This window comes from Carcharodon carcharias, chromosome 12, assembly GCF_017639515.1.
Source record: "Carcharodon carcharias isolate sCarCar2 chromosome 12, sCarCar2.pri, whole genome shotgun sequence".
Taxonomy (NCBI): domain Eukaryota; kingdom Metazoa; phylum Chordata; class Chondrichthyes; order Lamniformes; family Lamnidae; genus Carcharodon; species Carcharodon carcharias.
In genome coordinates, this window is record NC_054478.1 from 3,219,917 (window position 1) to 3,239,313 (window position 19,397).

At 47.6% G+C, this 19,397-nt stretch overlaps 1 protein-coding gene across 1 annotated transcript in view; it reads right to left on the bottom strand.

The window, feature by feature from the left end:
- Positions 1–19,397, bottom strand: part of asic4a (acid-sensing (proton-gated) ion channel family member 4a) — a 754,228-nt gene that overhangs the window by 704,841 nt on the left and 29,990 nt on the right. Inside the window, exons 4-5 of the mRNA XM_041201177.1 lie at positions 6,174–6,190; positions 2,162–2,188 (exon numbers count right to left, since the gene is read on the bottom strand). Of these exons, the coding sequence (XP_041057111.1) occupies positions 2,162–2,188; positions 6,174–6,190 (44 nt within the window). The remainder of the gene's footprint in view (positions 1–2,161; positions 2,189–6,173; positions 6,191–19,397) is intronic.

Here is a 19,397-nt window from a genome sequence, read left to right on the forward strand (position 1 = left end):
ACTGTCCTCATCAAACACTCCCAGGACAGGGACAGCACGGGGTTAGATACAGAGTAAATCTCCCTCTGCACTGTCCCCATCAAACACTCCCAGGGCAGGTACAGCACGGGGTTAGATACAGAGTAAATCTCCCTCTACACTGTCCCCATCAAACACTCCCAGGGCAGGTACAGCACGGGGTTAGATACAGAGTAAATCTCCCTCTACACTGTCCCCATCAAACACTCCCAGGACAGGTACAGCACGGGGTTAGATACAGGGTAAATCTCCCTCTACACTGTCCCCATCAAACACTCCCAGGACAGGTACAGCACGGGGTTAGATACAGAGTAAAGCTCCCTCTACACTGTCCCCATCAAACACTCCCAGGACAGGTACAGCACGGTGTTAGATACAGAGTAAAGCTCCCTCTACACCGTCCCCATCAAACACTCCCAGGACAGGTACAGCACGGGGTTAGATACAGAGTAAAGTTCCCTCTACACCGTCCCCATCAAACACTCCCAGGGCAGGTACAGCACGGGGTTAGATACAGAGTAAAGCTCCCTCTACACTGTCCCCATCAAACACTCCCAGGACAGGTACTGCACGGGGTTAGATACAGAGTAAATCTCCCTCTACACTGTCCCCATCAAACACTCCCAGGACAGGTACAGCACGGTGTTAGATACAGAGTAAAGCTCCCTCTACACTGTCCCTATCCAACATTCTAGGGCAATTCCAGTTCCCAAATGGACTGCTGGATTCTGTGTTGAAAGACACTATCTGGATTGTAGTGGATTGGTTGCACCTTTCTCCTGCTCTTCTCCCATGTCAAGCAGTCAGTTAAAGTAGTTTTAAATTAATGTTACAGCCAGCCTCCTTCCTTTCACCTTACTTAAAATTTGAAATCATTTGTGTTTTCCTTTATTCTATTTTTAACCAGTAAAATCCGTGTTTGATATTAACTTGTGCCCGCTGTTCTCTAATATAATCGATTTTTCCCTTTTCAATATCTCGGTGTGATTGTTCGATTTTGCTGGATCCAGCTCCTTGCTCAGAGACAATGCAGCCTTCCAGCTTCAATATCTGTGGCTCCTCTAATCTTGCTGTTGATTTCATTATGTCTGATATTCACACTGAACACAATATCAAACTGAATGTTTTCAGCTCGACTGAGGCTCCTCCAATCTCAGAAACGACATGCAGGCACCGGCGGAACTGAGAAACAGGGAGTGAAATGAAGCAACCAGAGGACAGGTCACCAATTGGGTTATAACCTGCAGCAACAACAGCTGTGCCCAAAGCTGCTCCAGCACCAGAGACAGATCACAACCTTAGCCCTCAGCCCCTCATTCTTACCCTTCACCCTCTCACACTCACCCCTCACCCATCCCTCACATTCAGCCGTCACCCCTCACACTGACTCCTTGACTTCACACTCAACCCTGATCCCTCACCCCAAGCATTCACCCGTCACCCATCACACTCACCCCTTGTCCCTCACACTTCACCACTCACACTCACTCCCAGGCACTGACACACACTCCTCACCCCTCACCCCTCACATTTATCCCCACAACCAACATCCTAACTTGGAAATATATCACCGTTCCTTCACCTTCGCAGGGTCAAAATCCTGGAACTCCCTCCCTAACAGCACTGTGGGTGTACCTACACCACATGGACTGCAGCGGCTCAAGAAGGCAGCTCACCACCACCTTCTCAAGGGCAATTAGGGATGGGCAATAAATGCTGGGCCAGCCAGTGAAGCCCACATCCCATGAACGAATAATAAAAAGGTGAGATTGTGAGTGACTTGGAGGGGAACTTCCAGGTGGTGGTGTTCCCATCTATATGCTGCCCTTGTCCTTCTAGATGGTAGAGGTTGTGGATTTGGAAGGTGCTGTCGAAGGAGCCTTGGTGAATTGGTGCAGTGCATCTTTTAGATGGTACATTTCTGCTGTGTAATGAGACAGGAGTTTGGCAAAGCTCAGTTATTTTTTAAAATCCCAGAGGGAATCTTTAAACAACTGTCATAACCTATAATTTTAAGTGTTATGTTTGAGATGTAACTTTAAATTCAGGAATCAGATCACCAGTTCAAGAGGTTTTTAAGCTAAATGAAACATTTTATTAATTTACACAAGTTAAACATATACACATGGCTACAAATTACCACGATCATTACTTTTAACAAATTCCCAAGCTAATCTCCATTAAAACAACTGCAACCCATAGACTTAACCAAACACCAGGCAAAGCATTTTCACCTTGCAAATTCAAAATGAGATTCTTTTCACTTTGGTTCCTGTGGAGACAGTTGGATGCTTACAGTTGCCTTTTGATCTTACACGGCCTCTGCTCTGCAGACCCGAAAACTACTGGAGTGATACCTACCACCACGGATTGAATTCAAATTCTCATTGTACCAACAACCTCTGAACTAAACCTCGAACAATAAAATCCCATTCATTGTACCAGTTAAACATATTGTTTTGCAGCTACTAAAAAGGCATCAGTTTTCACCCCACTTCTTGAATCCTCTATTTCAAAAATGCAAATTCATTCTACCTCTGTTTACATCTCAAAACTAGTACATATCAAAGCACCCAGACTAGCTGGTTTTAATCCAATTAAGACAAACCCACAGACTAAACCTCTATTTTAAAAGAAAAATACTTTCCAATAATATTGTACACTAATAGCTTCATGATAGCCGCCACTGTGTGTCGGTGGTGGAGAGAGTGAATGTTTAGGGTGGGGTAGGGAGTGGGTGCTTAAGATTCGGGAAAAGAGTGGGTGCTTAAGGCTAATGGATAGTCACTGAATCCAAGACCTTATGTGTTAGATGGGGGACTGGAGGGTGACCTTTGGAGTTGTGGCACTAATCATTGCACCAGGTACTGGAAAGTACCCATTGAACTCCACACAGTGTGAAGAAGTCAACACTTTGAAAGAAGGAGGGATAAAACTTACAGGGATCATCGGAATTTGTCAGCCCAGTTTCACACCCAAGGCCACGCAGCCTTGACTATAATTTTCAACAGATAGCACAATGTCCCCAGCAGCAGTTAATTCTCAGTCATGCGATTAATGCTATAAACCTCATTCCTGTTCCAAACCAACATTCAACTTGTTTTGCTTTTAGAACCATAGAACCATAGAACACTACAGCACAGAAAACAGGCCATTCAGCCCTTCTAGTCTGTGCCGAAATGTTATTCCGCCTGTCCCATTGACCTGCACCCAGTCCATAACCCCCCAGACCTCTCCCATCCATGTATCTATCCAATTTATTCTTAAAACTTAAGAGTGAGCCCGCATTTACCACGTCAGATGGTAGCTCATTCCACACTCCCACCACTCTCTGAGTGAAGAAGTTCCCCCTAATGTTCCCCCTAAACCTTTCCCCTCTCACGCTAAAGCCATGTCCTCTCGTGTTTATCTCTCCTAATCTAAGTGGAAAGAGCCTACTCGCATTTACTCTATCTATACCCCTCATAATTTTGTAAACTTCTATCATATCTCCCCTCATTCTTCTACACTCCAAGGAATAAAGTCCTAACCTGTTTAATCTTTCCCTGTAACTCAACTCCTGAAGACCCGGCAACATCCTAGTAAATCTTCTCTGCACTCTCTCAATCTTACTGATATCCTTCCTGTAGTTAGGTGACCAGAACTGCACACAATACTCCAAAGTTGGCCTCACCAATATCTTGTACAACCTCACCATAACATCCCAACTCCTACACTCAATACTTTGATTTATGAAGGCCAGTATGCCAAAAGCTTTCTTTACAACCCTGTCTACCTGTGATGCCACTTTCAGGGGACTATGTATCTGAACTCCCAGATCCCTTTGTTCCTCCGCACTCCTCAGTGCCCTACCATTTACTGTGTGTGTCCTACCTTGGTTTGACCTTCCAAAATGTAACACCTCACACTTTTCCGCATTAAATTCCATCTGCCATTTTCTGGCCCATTTTTCCAGTCGGTCCAGATCTCTCTGCAAGCCTTCCTTGCTGTCCACAATGCCTCCAATCTTAGTGTCATCAGCAAACTTGCTGATCCAATTCACCACATTATCATCCAAATCATTGATATAGACAACAAATAACAATGGTCCCAGCACAGAACCCTGAGGCACACCACTAGTCACAGACCTCCAGTCTGAGAAGCAATCATCGACTACCACTCTCTGTCTTCTCCCACACAGCCAATTTCGAATCCAGTTTACAACCTCTCCATGGATACCTTCTGAACTAACCTCCCATGTGGGACCTTGTCAAAGGCCTTACTAAAGTCCATGTAGACAACATCCGCAGCCTTTCCTTCATCTACTTTCTTGGTAACCTCCTTGAAAAACTCAACAAGGTTCGTTAAACACGACCTACCACGCACAAAGCCATGCTGACTATCCTTAATCAGCCCTTGGCTGTCCAAATAATTATATATCCGATCTCTCAGAACACCTTCCAATAATTTACCTACTATTGACGTCAGGCCCACTGGCCTATAATTACCTCGTTTACTTTTGGAGCCTTTTTTAAACAACGGAACAACATGAGCTACCCTCCAATCGTCCGGCACCTCACCCGTGGCTAAGGACATGTTAAATATTTCTGCCAGGGCCCCTGCAATTTCTACACTAGTCTCCCTCAAGGTCCGAGGGAATATCATGTCAGGCCCAGGGGATTTATCTACCTTTATTCTCTGTAAGGCAGCAAACATCCCCTCCTCTTTAATCTCTATATGTTCCATGAAACTACTGCTTGTTTCCCTTCCTTCTTATACACTATGCCAGTTTCCTGAGTAAATACTGATGCAAAAAAACTGTTTAAGATCTCCCCCATCTCGTGAGGCTCCACACATAGACGACCACTCTGATCTTCAAGGGGACCAATTGTGTCCCTTACTATCCTTTTACTCTTAATATACTTGTAGAAACCCTTCGGGTTTACCTTCACATTATCTGCCAAAGCAACCCCATGTCTTCTTTTTGCCTTCCTGATTTCCTTTTTTAGTATTTTCTTACATTTTCTATACTCTACAAGTACCTCATTTGCTCCTTGTTGCCTATAACTGCTATACACCTCTCTCTTCTTCTTAACCAGATCACCAATATCCCTTGAAAACCAAGGTTCCCTATGCCTGTTAACTTTGCCTTTAATCCTGACAGGAACGTGCAAACTCTGCACTCTCAAACTTTCGCCTTTGAAGGCCTTCCACTTACTAAACACATCCTTGCCAGAAAACAACTTATGCCAATCCACTCTTCCTAGATCTTTTCTCATTTCCACAAAATTGGTCTTTCTCCAATTTAGAATCTCAACTCAAGGACCAGACCTATCCTTATCCATAATTAACTTAAAACTAATGACATTGTGGTCACGAGACCCAAAATGTTCGCTCGGGAAGGAGGAGGACCTCCTCGTGAACCTGCTCCTGGGCCTGGCCAAGGTGGCTATTAACAGGTCCAGGCAGCGGGCGATTGACGGGGGAGTCCCGCCCGATTGTTTGTCCCTCTTTCCCGGCTACATTCGCTGCCGGATGTCTTTGGAGAGGGAGCACGCGGTGTCTGCTGGCACTCTCAAGGCCTTCCGTGCCCGGTGGGCACCGCGGGGACTGGGGTGTTTCGTTGACCCCTTTAATCACATTTTAATTTAAAGTTTGTAAGTTTCCTTTAAACTTTGTTCTTGGTTTTACAGCTGACCTTGAATTAGGGGCTGTGCCTGATTTATCCCAATTTTGTTAATTTAGTTTAATTGTTTTGACTCTATAAGAGTTACACCTACTTCTGTCACCTCACCTGTCTGGTTCCCTAATAGGAGATCAAGTATTGCATCCTCTCTCATTGGTACCTCTATATATTGATTTAGAAAACTTTCCTGAACACATTTGACAAACTCCAAGCCATCCAGCCCTTTTACAGTATGGGAGTCCCAGGCAATATGTGGAAAGTTAAAATCTCCTACTATCACAACTTTCTGTTTCTTACATCGGTCTGCTATCTCTCTACAGATTTGCTCCTCCAATTCTCTCTGACTATTGGGCGGTCTATAATACAACCCTATTAGTGTGGTCACACCTTTCCCATTCCTCAGCTCCACCCATATGGCCTCTATAGACGAGCCCTCCGGGCTGTCCTGCTTACGCACAGCTGTGATATTTTCCTTGACTAGTAATGCCACTCCTCCCTCTTTCATCCCTCCCCCTCTTTCACGTCTGAAACAACGGAACCCCGGAACATTGAGCTGCCAGTCCTGCCCCTCCTGCAACCAAGTCTTACTAATAGCAATAATGTCGTAATCCCACATGCCAATCCACGCCCTAAACTCATCTGCCTTTCCGACAATACTCCTTGCATTGAAATAGATGCACCTGAGAACATTTCTATCACGTATGGACCCTTGATTTCTGTCTATACATGCATTCCTTGCTTGACCTTTATCCTCCTCCACCTCACTATCTGCTCTAACACTCAGGTTCCCCTCCCCCTGCAAATCTAGTTTAAACGCCCCAGAGCAGCACTAGCAAACCTACCCCCAAGGATGTTAGTCCCCCTCCAGTTCATGTGCAAACCGTCCCGTCGGAACAGGTCCCACCTTCCCTGGAACAGAGCCCAATTGTCAAGAAACATGAAGCCCTCCCTCGTGCACCATCTCCTTAGCCACATATTTAGCTGCATTATCTTCCTATTTCTAGCCTCATTAGCACGTGGCACGGGTAGCACTCCTGAGATCATAACCCTGGAGGTCCTGTCCTTCAACTTAGCACCTAACTCCCTAAACTCTCTTTGCAGGACCTCCTCCTCCTTCCTAACCACGTCATTGGTCCCTACATGGACCACGACATCTGGCTGCTCACCCTCCCTCCTGAGAAAACTGAGAACTCGATCCGAGATATCGCGGACCCTGGCACCAGGGAGGCAACAGACCATCCGGGATTCTCGATCTCTCCCACAGAACCTCCTATCTGTCCCCCTAACTATCGAATCCCCTATCACTACTGCTCTCCTCTTTTCCCTCCCTCCTTTCTGAGCTGAGGGTCTAGCCTTGGTGCCAGAGACGTGACCACTACAACTTGTCCCTGGTAGGTCATCCCCACCAACAGTATCCAAAACGGTATACCTATTGTTGATGGGAACGGCCACAGGGGTGCTCTGCTCCTTCTGTCTATTCCCCTTCCCTCTCCTGACATTCACCCAGCTGCCTGCCTCCTGAATCTTAGGGGTGACTGTCTCCCTGAAACTCTTGGAGGCTTTAATCCAGAAGTGTCAATTCTGTTTAGTGGAGTCCTGCTCCATATGGGGTTTTTTCAGGGTGAGAATGACCCTCCTTTGAAATTCAGGCTTGTTCACCTGCCCAGTGCCTCCTTCTGTTCTCAGCAAGTAATCTACTAACATCATCCCAAACTCAGCCTCCCAGCTATAGAGTCTATAGAGTGCAGGTACTGATATGGCTCCTTCAGAGATTTATCATTGAGATACGTCCACCAAAAGTAACCTGCTCTGAGGATACTCCAGCCACTCCGTGATGTGAACTGGTGACAAATCCATCAGGAGTTGCTTCTGAAGCTCATGTCAATTGCCTTCCATTTCACCTCATTACAATCCGCTCACCATTCTTTATTCTAATCTGAGCATAGCTCGAGAAACTTTAAATGCTCTTGACCTCTTGCAAACTCAATAAAAGGAGTCAGAGAACAGGCTAAATGGGGGTTAAACTGGTTAACTTCCCTCCTCCCCCAAAAAGGGTGTGAGGGTCACAACAGGCGATTGGTCTCTGTGCTCACTGCAATGTAGCACAGTAAATTCTTGCTGCCAACTCTTTAATTGATTCTTGCATCCAGTCAGTGCTAAGCCCACTACACCCACCAGCAAGGGACCCACTATCCCCCACCAGCAAGGGACACACTATCCCCCACCAGCAAGGGACCCACTATCCCCCACCAGCAAGGGATCCACTATCCCCCACCAGCAAGGGACCCACTATCCCCCACCAGCAAGGGACCCACTATCCCCCACCAGCAAGGGACCCACTTTCCCCCACCAGCAAGGGACCCACTATCCCCCACCAGCAAGGGACCCACTATCACCCACCAGCAAGGGACCCACTATCCCCCACCAGCAAGGGACCCACTATCCCCCACCAGCAAGGGACCCACTATCCCCCACCAGCAAGGGACCCAATATCCACTGTCCCTTCACTGCATGCATCAGCAAGGGACCCAATATCACACGTGTCCAGTGCTACTTAAAGACAGTTTGCACCCCTTAAAGAAGATACTTTAATAGTTTGAGCAATGGCTGAGCATGTGAGAGAGTGAGCATCACAAGGGTTTGGAGAGTGTGCTGTAGCTCTTGGAGCAGGAGGTAGAAAGTAGGTGAGATATTCTGTATCTTCAGAGAGGGCAGAAGGATATCAAATCTCTCCTCAATTTCCTTTACTCCCCAGAGAACAGCTTCAGCTTCTCAAACCTAACCTGCTAGCTAACATCCCTCATCCTTGGATTCATTCTGATAAAGATCTGCAATGCACTGTGGTGAAGGGAGGTTCAACTGCGGTATTCAGGAGGGAATTAGACCATTATCTGAAAAGAAATAGTGTACAGAGTTCCAGGGAGAAAGTGGGAGATTGACACTGAGTGAATTTGTTCAGACAGCCAGTACAGACACAATGGGCCAAATGGCAGCTCCCTCCAATGTAACATTGCTCTGATTGTGGGAATCTCCTCTGCAGCCTCTCAACATGGACCCCTCCTCTGCAGCCTCTCAAGGGCCCTCACATCCTTCCTAAAGTGTGGTGACTGGAACAGGATGCAGTGCTCTGTGGAATAACCAGAGTTTTAAAAAGGTTCAGCATAACTTCCCTGTTTTGTTCTCAATGTCTCTATGTATTAAGCCCAAGATCCCATATCCTATGCTAAACACTCTCTCAATATGTCCTGCCACCTTCAAAGATCGATGCACTCTACCCCCAGATCCCTCTGACCCTGCACTCTCTTTAGAGCTGTGTCATTCAGACTATACTGCCTCTGCCTGTACCTTCTGCTAAAATGGATCACCTCACACTTGCCTGTATTCAACTCCACCTGCCACTCGTCTGCCCATTCTGCTAGCCCATCTATGTCCTGTTGTAGTCGATCGGTCTCATCCTCACTGTTTGCCTCACCTCCAAGTTTGGGATCATCAGCAAATTTGGAAATTTTACTCTCTATTCCCATATCCAATAAAAGCAGTGCTCCTATCACTGACCGATGGGGAACACCACTGTCTACCATCCTCCAGTCTGAAAGACAACCATTTACCGCCACTCGCTGTTTCCTGTCCTTAAGCCAGTTTGCTATCCAAGCTGACACTGACCCTCCTATTCCATGAGCCTCAGTTTTGTTAACCAGCCTTTTATGTGGTACTTTGTCAAAAGCTTTCTTAAAATCCATATAGACAATATCTACCACATCCCCTTCATCAACCTTCTCTGTTAGTTCATCAAAAATTCAATTAGATCAGTCAAACACAATCTGCCTTTTACAAACCTGAGCTGGCTCTCCTTAATTAACACAAATCTCTCCAAGTGCTTGATTTTTTTTTTGGTGCCTTATTGTTATTTTTCAGGTATCTCCCTGTATCTAGGGAAGATTAGAAAACTATGACAAGCTCTTCCACTATCTCAGGAACACAAGTACCTGCACTCCCTTCAGCAACCTGGGATGTAAACCATCCAGAGCAGGTGACTTATCCACTCTAAGCAGAGCCAGCCTCTCTAGTGCATCCTGCCTATCAATGTTCACCCCATCCATTATCTCTACCATCTCCACTTCTTCTGGTATTTTGTCAGCTTCCACTTCCTTAGTAAACACCAAAGTACTCATTAATTATTTGAACTTTTCTCTGCGCCTCTAACCACATATCACCAATTTTGTCCGTCATAAGCCCCACCACATCTCTTACTAGCAACCTAAAATTTAGATACCAGGAGAAGGTTTTAGGATTCCCTTTTACATTAAATAATGTCCTATTCTCATTTCCTCTCTTTGCCAGTCTCATTTTCCTTTTCACTTTGCATCTCAACATATTATAATTGACCTGGTTCTTACTTGAAGAATTCACTGGACATGCATCATATACCCTCTTTATGTCATCCCATTCTCCATCTCTCACAACATCCAAGGAGTTTTGGCTTTGGTTCCCCTGTGTTTTTCTCTTGTTGGGATATTCCTATCCTGTACCTGAAGCATCTCCTCCTTAAGGATCACCATTTTTCCATTACACTTCTTCCCACCAGTCTCTGGTTCTACTTTGTTCTGGCCAGATCCCTACCCATCCCATTGGAGTTAGCCTCTTCCAGTCTAGATTGGAAATTAGATTGTTCCTCGCTCCTCTCTGTTACTAATTTAAACTTTCATGATTCAATACTGCTCTTAGCCAATGGGAACACTTGGTCCACTCCATTCCCCAGGACTAGAGCCAGCGTTCCCTCCTTTCTGGCTCAATCATACTGATCAAGGAAATTCTCCTGAACACATTTCAAAAATTCCTCCCCCTCCTTACCCTTAACTCAAACCTTGGGCAGGGCACACGCCAGGACCGGATGGGCACATTGATGTCGAGCGAGTGCACACTTGTTACCAGCACTTTTTACAAAACCTCATCTCTGGGCAGGTTGAGGTTTCCAGAAGGAATTTTTTTTTAAATTTTAAACATCATTTTAAACCTGTCCCTGTTCATGAGACAGAGCAACATGTGGGGACAAGTCTCTCTCTCATTTTGCAAATGGTTAGTTTTGTGTCCACGATTCTTCAACTCCCTGCCCCTGGAGAGCCTCCAGTGTGTGTGTGCGCTCCCCCCACCCCGGTACCTGCGCTCTTGCTGCCCCCCCCCACACCTGCGCCCTCCCCACCCCCCTCCTGTACGGGCACCCTCCCCACCCCCCTCCTGTACCTGCTCTCCCCACCCCCCTCCTGTACCTGCACCCTCCCCACCCCCCCTCCTGTATCTGCTCTCTCCCCAACCCCCTCCTGTACCTGCTCTCTCCCCCACCCCCCTCCTGTATCTGCTCTCTCCCCACCCCCCTCCTGTATCTGCTCTCTCCCCACCCCCCTCCTGTACCTGCTCTCCCCACCCCCCTCCTGTATCTGCTCTCTCCCCACCCCCCTCCTGTACCTGCACCCTCCCCACCCCCCCTCCTGTATCTGCTCTCTCCCCAACCCCCTCCTGTACCTGCTCTCTCCCCCACCCCCCTCCTGTACCTGCTCTCTCCCCCACCCCCCTCCTGTACCTGCTCTCTCCCCACCCCCCTCCTGTATCTGCACCCTCCCCACCCCCCTCCTGTATCTGCTCTCTCCCCACCCCCCTCCTGTACCTGCTCTCTCCCCACCCCCCTCCTGTACCTGCTCTCCCCACCCCCCTCCTGTATCTGCACCCTCCCCACCCCCCTCCTGTATCTGCTCTCTCCCCACCCCCCTCCTGTACGGGCACCCTCCCCACCCCCCTCCTGTACCTGCTCTCTCCCCCACCCCCCTCCTGTATCTGCTCTCTCCCCACCCCCCTCCTGTACGGGCACCCTCCCCACCCCCCTCCTGTACCTGCTCTCTCCCCCACCCCCCTCCTGTATCTGCTCTCTCCCCACCCCCCTCCTGTACCTGCTCTCTCCCCACCCCCCTCCTGTACCTGCTCTCTCCCCACCCCCCTCCTGTACCTGCTCTCTCCCCACCCCCCTCCTGTACCTGCTCTCTCCCCACCCCCCTCCTGTACCTGCTCTCTCCCCACCCCCCTCCTGTACCTGCTCTCCCCACCCCCCTCCTGTATCTGCTCTCTCCCCACCCCCCTCCTGTATCTGCTCTCTCCCCACCCCCCTCCTGTACCTGCTGTCTCCCCACCCCCCTCCTGTACCTGCTCTCTCCCCACCCCCCTCCTGTACCTGCTCTCTCCCCACCCCCCTCCTGTACCTGCTCTCCCCACCCCCCTCCTGTACCTGCTCTCCCCACCCCCCTCCTGTACCTGCTCTCCCCACCCCCCTCCTGTACCTGCTCTCTCCCCCACCCCCCTCCTGTATCTGCTCTCTCCCCACCCCCCTCCTGTACCTGCTCTCCCCACCCCCCTCCTGTATCTGCTCTCTCCCCACCCCCCTCCTGTACCTGCTCTCCCCACCCCCCTCCTGTATCTGCTCTCTCCCCACCCCCCTCCTGTATCTGCTCTCTCCCCACCCCCCTCCTGTACCTGCTCTCTCCCCCACCCCCCTCCTGTATCTGCTCTCTCCCCACCCCCCTCCTGTATCTGCTCTCTCCCCACCCCCCTCCTATACCTGCTCTCTCCCCCACCCCCCTCCTGTACCTGCACCCTCCCACCCCCCTCCTGTACCTGCTCTCTCCCCACCCCCCTCCTGTACCTGCTCTCTCCCCCACCCCCCTCCTGTACGGGCACCCTCCCCACCCCCCTCCTGTACCTGCTCTCTCCCCTACCCCTCCCCCGCACGTGGCCACACCGCCTGTGCTCACACTCCTCCTGCCCCCACCCTGGCAGTGCTGAGACATTCGTTTATCGCTTGGCCAGTCCGTGTGAAATGGTGGCTGGAGCCTGATCCAAGGCAGCGGGTGGACTGTCTCACAGCTGCCCGACAACCAGAAAATCCTGCCCATTGTCCCAACTGAAATGTGGCCAATCAGAGATCCCCAGTATCATTTCTAGATGTTTTTCCATTGATTTGAGACCTATAACCTCTTGTTACTGATCCATTCACCAGAGGGAATCGTTTCTCCTCGATCTCCTCCATCAAAACCTCTCATCATTTTGAAAGCCTCATTGGGTCACTTCCTGACCTTCTCTGTGCTAAGGATAACAGTCCGACCTTTTCCAATTTCTCCTCATTGCTGAAGCCCCTCATTCCCGGTAACATCCTGGGAAACCTCCCCTAGATAAAAGAAAAATCCTGCAGACGTTGGAAAACTGAAATAAAAGCAGAAAATACTGGAAAAACTCCGCAGGTCTGGCAGCATCTGTGGAGAGAGGAACAGAGTTAATGTTTTGAGTCTGTATGACGAAAGAAGAGTTTCTCTCTCCACAGAGCCTGCCCGAGCTGCTGAGCTTTTACAGCATTTTTGGTTTTTCATTTCAGGCCTTCGCTGGACCCTTTCTTCAGCCTTTATATCTTTCCTGAAGTTTGGAATCCGTAATTCCCCCCAATACTCTAGCTGAGTCCTAACCAGTAATTTTATAAAGTTCGAGTGTGATCTCTTCACTTTTACATTTTATTTTTCTATTTCTAAACCCAAGTAACCCATGTACGTTTTGAACTGTCCCTGAGTCTAGATGCCTTAGATAAAATGAAAAGAGAAGAGAAATGGACCTAAAACTGACTCTTGGATATCACCACAATAAACCACCCCCCAGCCTGAGAAGCAGCCAGCCACCATTATCTTGTGCTTTCTGTTACTGAGGTAATTCCGTATCTGTACAGCCACTTTCCCCTCATTTACATGGATTTAAAAAGTAGGGAAATAAGAAATAGGACCAGGAATAGTCCATAAGATCCACACAGGCTGCTCCACCATTCATTATAATAATGGCTGAACTTCTAAAGCATCTCCACTCTCGAACCCTTGATTTTTATTCCCTTAGTGTTCATAAATTTATTGATCTCAGTCTTGAATATACTCAACAACTGTGCATCCTGAGCCCCTCTGGGGTAGAAAATTCCAACACTTCACAACCTCCTGAGTGAAGTAATTTCTCTTCATCTCATTCCTAAATGGTTGCCCCCTTTGTAATAGCGTGTGTCTGTCTGTGTGTGTGTGTGTGTGTGTGTGTCTGTCTGTGTGTGTGTGTGTGTCTGTGTGTGTGTGTGTGTGTGTGTGTCTGTCTGTGTGTGTGTGTGTCTATCTGTCTGTGTGTGTGTGTGTGTGTCTGTCTGTGTGTGTGTGTGTGTGTCTGTCTGTCTGTGTGTCAAAACTGGAATAAACCAGTGCAGTTGAGTACTAGAACTTTATGGGAACACTTTTCCTCCCATCAGGGGTGGGGGAGGGGGTGGTGGGGAGTGCAGAAGTGGGCATGTGCAGGCGCGCCTCCAATCAGCGTCCCCAATTGGGGGCACACTGTCATTTTACACGGGCGGGCCAATTAAGACCACCCAGTGTGACATCTGACTGGAAGCGCTATGCGTTCCCTGTGTGGGTGGGGGGTGCGGGGTGGGGTATTCCCTCAGCTGAGAGTGCGCTCTTTTGCGCATGTGCATGAAAAAGTGCACTCAGTCTCAGGGAGATAAGTGCTGCCTCTGGGAGATCGGCACCAAATTTAAAAATGGTAAAGGTACAGAAACAAAATTTCGCTGACATGTTCCCTCGTGTGACACTGTCACATGGGTTGGGACATGTCCATCACTTTAAATCAAATATTTAATAAATTTTTAAATACCCTCATAAAACCTCACCTCGCCCATGGATGAGGGTTTCAGGCTTTTTCTGAAGCTTGCCAGAGCCCCCAGCCTGTCCGCTAACCTGAAGGTTAGACAGGCAGGTCCGTTAATGAGGTTAATGACTTTGGCAATGGCCTCAATAGGCCATTGGCAGGTTAACGGGCGCACAGCTGATTCGGCTGCTCCCCCGCCAACCTGGCAATGGAAATGACACGGGGTGATGTCAGGAGTTCCGCCCGACTTCATCCCGTGTCATATTACACAACGGCGAGCAGGCCCTGCCCCCTGCTCGCTGACCTAGAGATCCTGCCCTGTGTGTGTGAACCAGTGTTTCTGCCCTGCCAAGATGTCACACTCCAGCAACAAGGTGGGATCGTGGGTACCCATAGCCAAACAAATTTGGGTTGGAGAAGCTTCCAGAAAACCTGCAGAAGAACTGAGGAGTTTTTGGCTGAGAAATAGGCTTAAAAATCCAGTCTTAGAAAAAAAGCTGTTTGTACACATGGGTGAACTGACTTTCAAAGATAGCCCCATGAACAGGTCCTATCGGGTGGCTGGAGAGTACAGTCTCGACACCGAGAGCCTTTCGGTGGGTATGTGGAGTAGCTCAAGGTGTTCTTCATGCTAATAATATGCTTGAAGATCCAGATAATGAGACTGTTAACCAGACATTGCGAAAAGGAAAAAGGGTGATCTTCTTGGAAGAAAGCTGGAAGTATCTGAAACACTCAGGAAGTTGCTCAGAGATAAAAACAAAAAACTGTGGATGCTGGAAATCCAAAACAAAAACAGAATTACCTGGAAAAACTCAGCAGGTCTGGCAGCATCGGCGGAGAAGAAAAGAGTTGATGTTTCGAGTCCTGATGACCCTTCCACAGAACTGAGTAATATTAGGAGGGGGGTGAAATATAAGCTGGTTTAAGGTTGGGGGGGGTTGTGGGTGGAGAGAAGTTGGGTGAGGGGGGTGTTGTAGGGACAGACATGGGGTTAGATACAGAATGAAAGGGGGTGGGGATGGAGGAGGGAGTTCAAGGACAGACATGTGGGCAAGAGAGCCTTCTCCTCCCTCCCAGAAACATGATAGGGTCCCCCTTGTCCTCACTTATCACCCCACCAGCCTCCACATTCAAAGGATCATCCTCCGCCATTTCCGCCAACTCCAGCATGATGCCACCACCAAACACATCTTCCCTTCACCCCCCCTGGTGGCATTCCACAGGGATCATTCCCTCTGGGACACCCTGGTCCACTCCTCCATCACCCCCTACACCTCAAACCCACCTATGGCACCTCCCCATGCCCACGCAAAAGATGTAACACCTGCCCCTTCACTTCCTCTCTTCTCACCCTCCAAGGGCCCAAAAATTCCTTTCAAGTGAAGCAGCATTTCACTTGCATTTCCCCTAACTTAGTCTACTGCATTCGTTGCTCCCAATGCGGTCTCCTCTACATTGGAGAGACCAAACGTAAACTGGGCGACCGCTTTGCAGAACACCTTCGATCTGTCCGCAAGAATGACCCAAACCTCCCTGTCGCTTGCCATTTTAACATTGCACCCTGCTCTCTTGCCCACATGTCTGTCCTTGGCTTGCTGCATTGTTCCAGTGAAGCCCAACGCAAACTGGAGGAACAACACCTCATCTTCCGACTAGGCACTTTACAGCCTTCCGGACTGAAGTTTGAATTCAACAATTTTAGGTCCTGAACTCCCTCCTCCATCCCCACCCCCTTTCTGTTTCTTTCCCCTTCCTTTTGTTTTTTTCCAATAATTTATATAGATTTTTCTTTTCCTACCTATTTCCATTATTTTTAAATCTTGTATGCCCTGCTAGTCTTTCCACCCCATCCCCACTAGAGCTGTACCTTGAGTGCCCTGCCATCCATTCTTAATTAGCACATTCGTTTAGATAATATCACCACCTTCAACACCTCTTTGTTCTTTTGTTCTTTTGTCTGTGACATCTTTTGATGATCTGCTCCTATCACTGCTTGCTTGTCCCTACAACCACACCACCCCTCCCCCTCCCCTCCCTTAAACCAGTTTATATTTCACCCCTCTTCTAACATTCAATCAGTTCTGTTGAAGGGTCATGAGGACTCGAAACGTTAACTCTGTTCTTCTCCACCGATGCTGCCAGATCTGCTGAGTTTTTCCAGGAAGTTGCTCAAGACACTAAACAAGGAGAGACTCTGTCAGGCATTTTGTGTAACTTGGGCAGCATTACAGTCCCTGGCCATTGGAGACTGCAGAGAGCTATCGGTTTGGAGGAAGGAATCAGTCACCCAGTGAGGGACTTTATCCTGGCTTTGAAAAAAACTACCCATGCATTATGATGTTGGAGAATTTCAAGAGAGAACATTGTGGGACAGAATGGTGCTGTTTAAAAACTAAACACGTTTACATTAGCTTGCTTTACATTACATTGCCAAGATTAACAGCATTGTCCATGTACCTGGTGGAATGTGATTCGAGGGAAGGCAGAGCTAGCAACATCCAGTCACCCGCTGAAGTAAATAAACTGTAGCTGAGTGAGCAGAAGGCGTTAATGAGAACAGTTAGTGGTAGCAGAGGCACCACAAAGTCCTGTTACTGCTCCTTAGACCAGTATTGGGCACAGAATTATCCATTTGTGAAGGCAGAGTGCTGTCGATCTGAGAAGAAGAGAGTGATCTTGCCAAGGAATTTTGGAAGAGTGTAAACAGAAAATGCTGGCTGGAGGAAATGGCAGCCATTGTGTACAGTTATTGAACAGCATAAGGTCGATGAGGGGTCAGCCGTTGAACAGCGCCAGGTCAATAAGATCTGAGGCTCAAGGATGTCCAATGGAAATTCACAAGGCATTGTAGTCCAAGCAGCATTGCATGGAGTTCCTGCAAACCTGGAGCTTGACATGGGTGCGTCATTTAGTGTGATCCCGGAGTCACTGCATCATGAATGACTGAGTCAACATCAGCTGGAAAAATCGTGCATAAAGTTGAAAGGTTATAGAGGAGAGAAATTTCCTAAAATGCAAAATGTGTCAGTTCCAAGTCACATACAAGAGCAAAGTGCAAAACTGCCTGTCATTGTGGTGAGAAACCAGACTTGTTAGGAAAAAACTGATGAACAACACTAAAGTTAAATTGGAACAAGTTTCCTTGTGTTGAAGCAAAATTCACACACAAAAAGACACGATCGCCAAGCATCTTGTGTTTAGTGTAGCCGGCAAACCGATTCAAGGTTACAAGACTAATGTACGGGTTCAAAGGAACACAAGACCAGTTTATTGCAGGCCTTATCTAGTACCCTACATTCTAAAAGAGGAGATAGAGCAAGAACTGAAAAGATTTGAGACTGGGAACATTATCTGTAAAGTTGAACAGAGTAATTGGGATATTCCCAAAGTCAGAGGGCAGTGTAAGAACATATGGGGATTACAAGGTAACGGTAAACAGATTCTTTACTAAACATACCACAATGTTGTGAGGAGGCCAGATTTTTACAAAGTTACATTGGACAAACACTCACCTGCAACTTGAATCAGGTGATGAGTCGAAGAGATAGTCGACTATTAATATACACATGGGTCTGTTTTCTTCAGCCCCTAGCATTTCCCAAGGGGTGATGAACCAACATTTGAAAGAGATTTAGGGAGTAGTGTTATTCAGATAACAGATTTAGTTCAGCTCCAAACAGACAGACCCATGATGACCAGCTGAGTAAGGGGCTCCAGTGTTGGAGAAGCAGGAAGGTTAGGAAAAGGAACACAAAATGTGAAGCGTTTAAAAACTGTAGAGTATTTGGGTCACAGGACAGATAAAGATGGGTTACATCTTACCAGGAGTGAGGTTCAAGCAGTAAGAAATGTGCCACACCCTCAGGATGTCTCTGAGCTCAGATCTTTTTGGGGCCTAGTCAATTATTACAGTAAATTTATACCAAATTTGGAAAACATTTGCATCCATTGGATGGACTCTTGAGGAAGCAGTGGTTGCAATATGCCTTTAAGGGATAACAGCATGACATTTGCAGAAGGGAGTGTATCATGCAATCCAGTCTTAGCTTCACTTTTGCTATTTTGAGCAGGAGACACACACAGCTCTGCTGCTGACGTCTTTAAGCTTTCTCTCCATGTATATCTGTTCTCATGTGCCTATCTAAATGAATGAGCCCACAACGTGTTTACCTAATCCCTTAAGAGTGATTGGTGCCTTTCTAGCATTATAAAAACACAAAATGGTGCTCAGCAGTGGTGAAGCAGTGTGGCAGTGAGATTCAGTACAGATACAGCTACGACATAGTGAACAGTTTAGATCATGCTACATAGTGTGAGACAACCCTCAATGTTATGGTCAGACTGTAATGGAATCAGAAGGTGTGAAATCACAGCATGGTGACTTCACAGTAAAGCTTTGAAGATACAGTGGCTGAGTGAGTGTTCAGTAAAGAGCTGGTGAGCAGACATGTCCCTCGTGGTGAGACTGCAGCCTGTGAGTTCAGTGAGTGGGACAGTGCATTGAGGGGACCAGCCCGGGGTTAGCTCCGTGGGAAAGGCGAGTAACCAGGGTGTGGGCCGGATCGATATTGAGCGAGGGAGAGTCAATATAAAAAAAAGTGTCATAAAAATCGGACCAGGGAAGATTGTGGTTATAATGGGCAGAGCTTTGGAAAAGTGTGCGAAAGCAGCTACAGCGACACTCATCCCGGGTATTATAGGAAAAGGAAGGTCACAGGGATATTGGCAAAATTCCCCAACTTGAACTGGGATGCAGCTGAGCTACTGTCCAAATTCAAAATGTTTAACCAGCAGACAGACCTATAGTTTCTCAATTTAGGTGTGTTTGAACCAGACAAGCAAGGCATAAAAATTCACATAGCAACAGGGAATGAAGGTCTACAGAGGCTGAACATGTCAGGGTTAACCACAGAAGAGCTAAAGGATCCCTAAAAGATATGGACTACATTGGAAGAATAGTTCAGAATCAGATTAAACTTTTGTAATCATTGACTAGAGTTCATGTCAT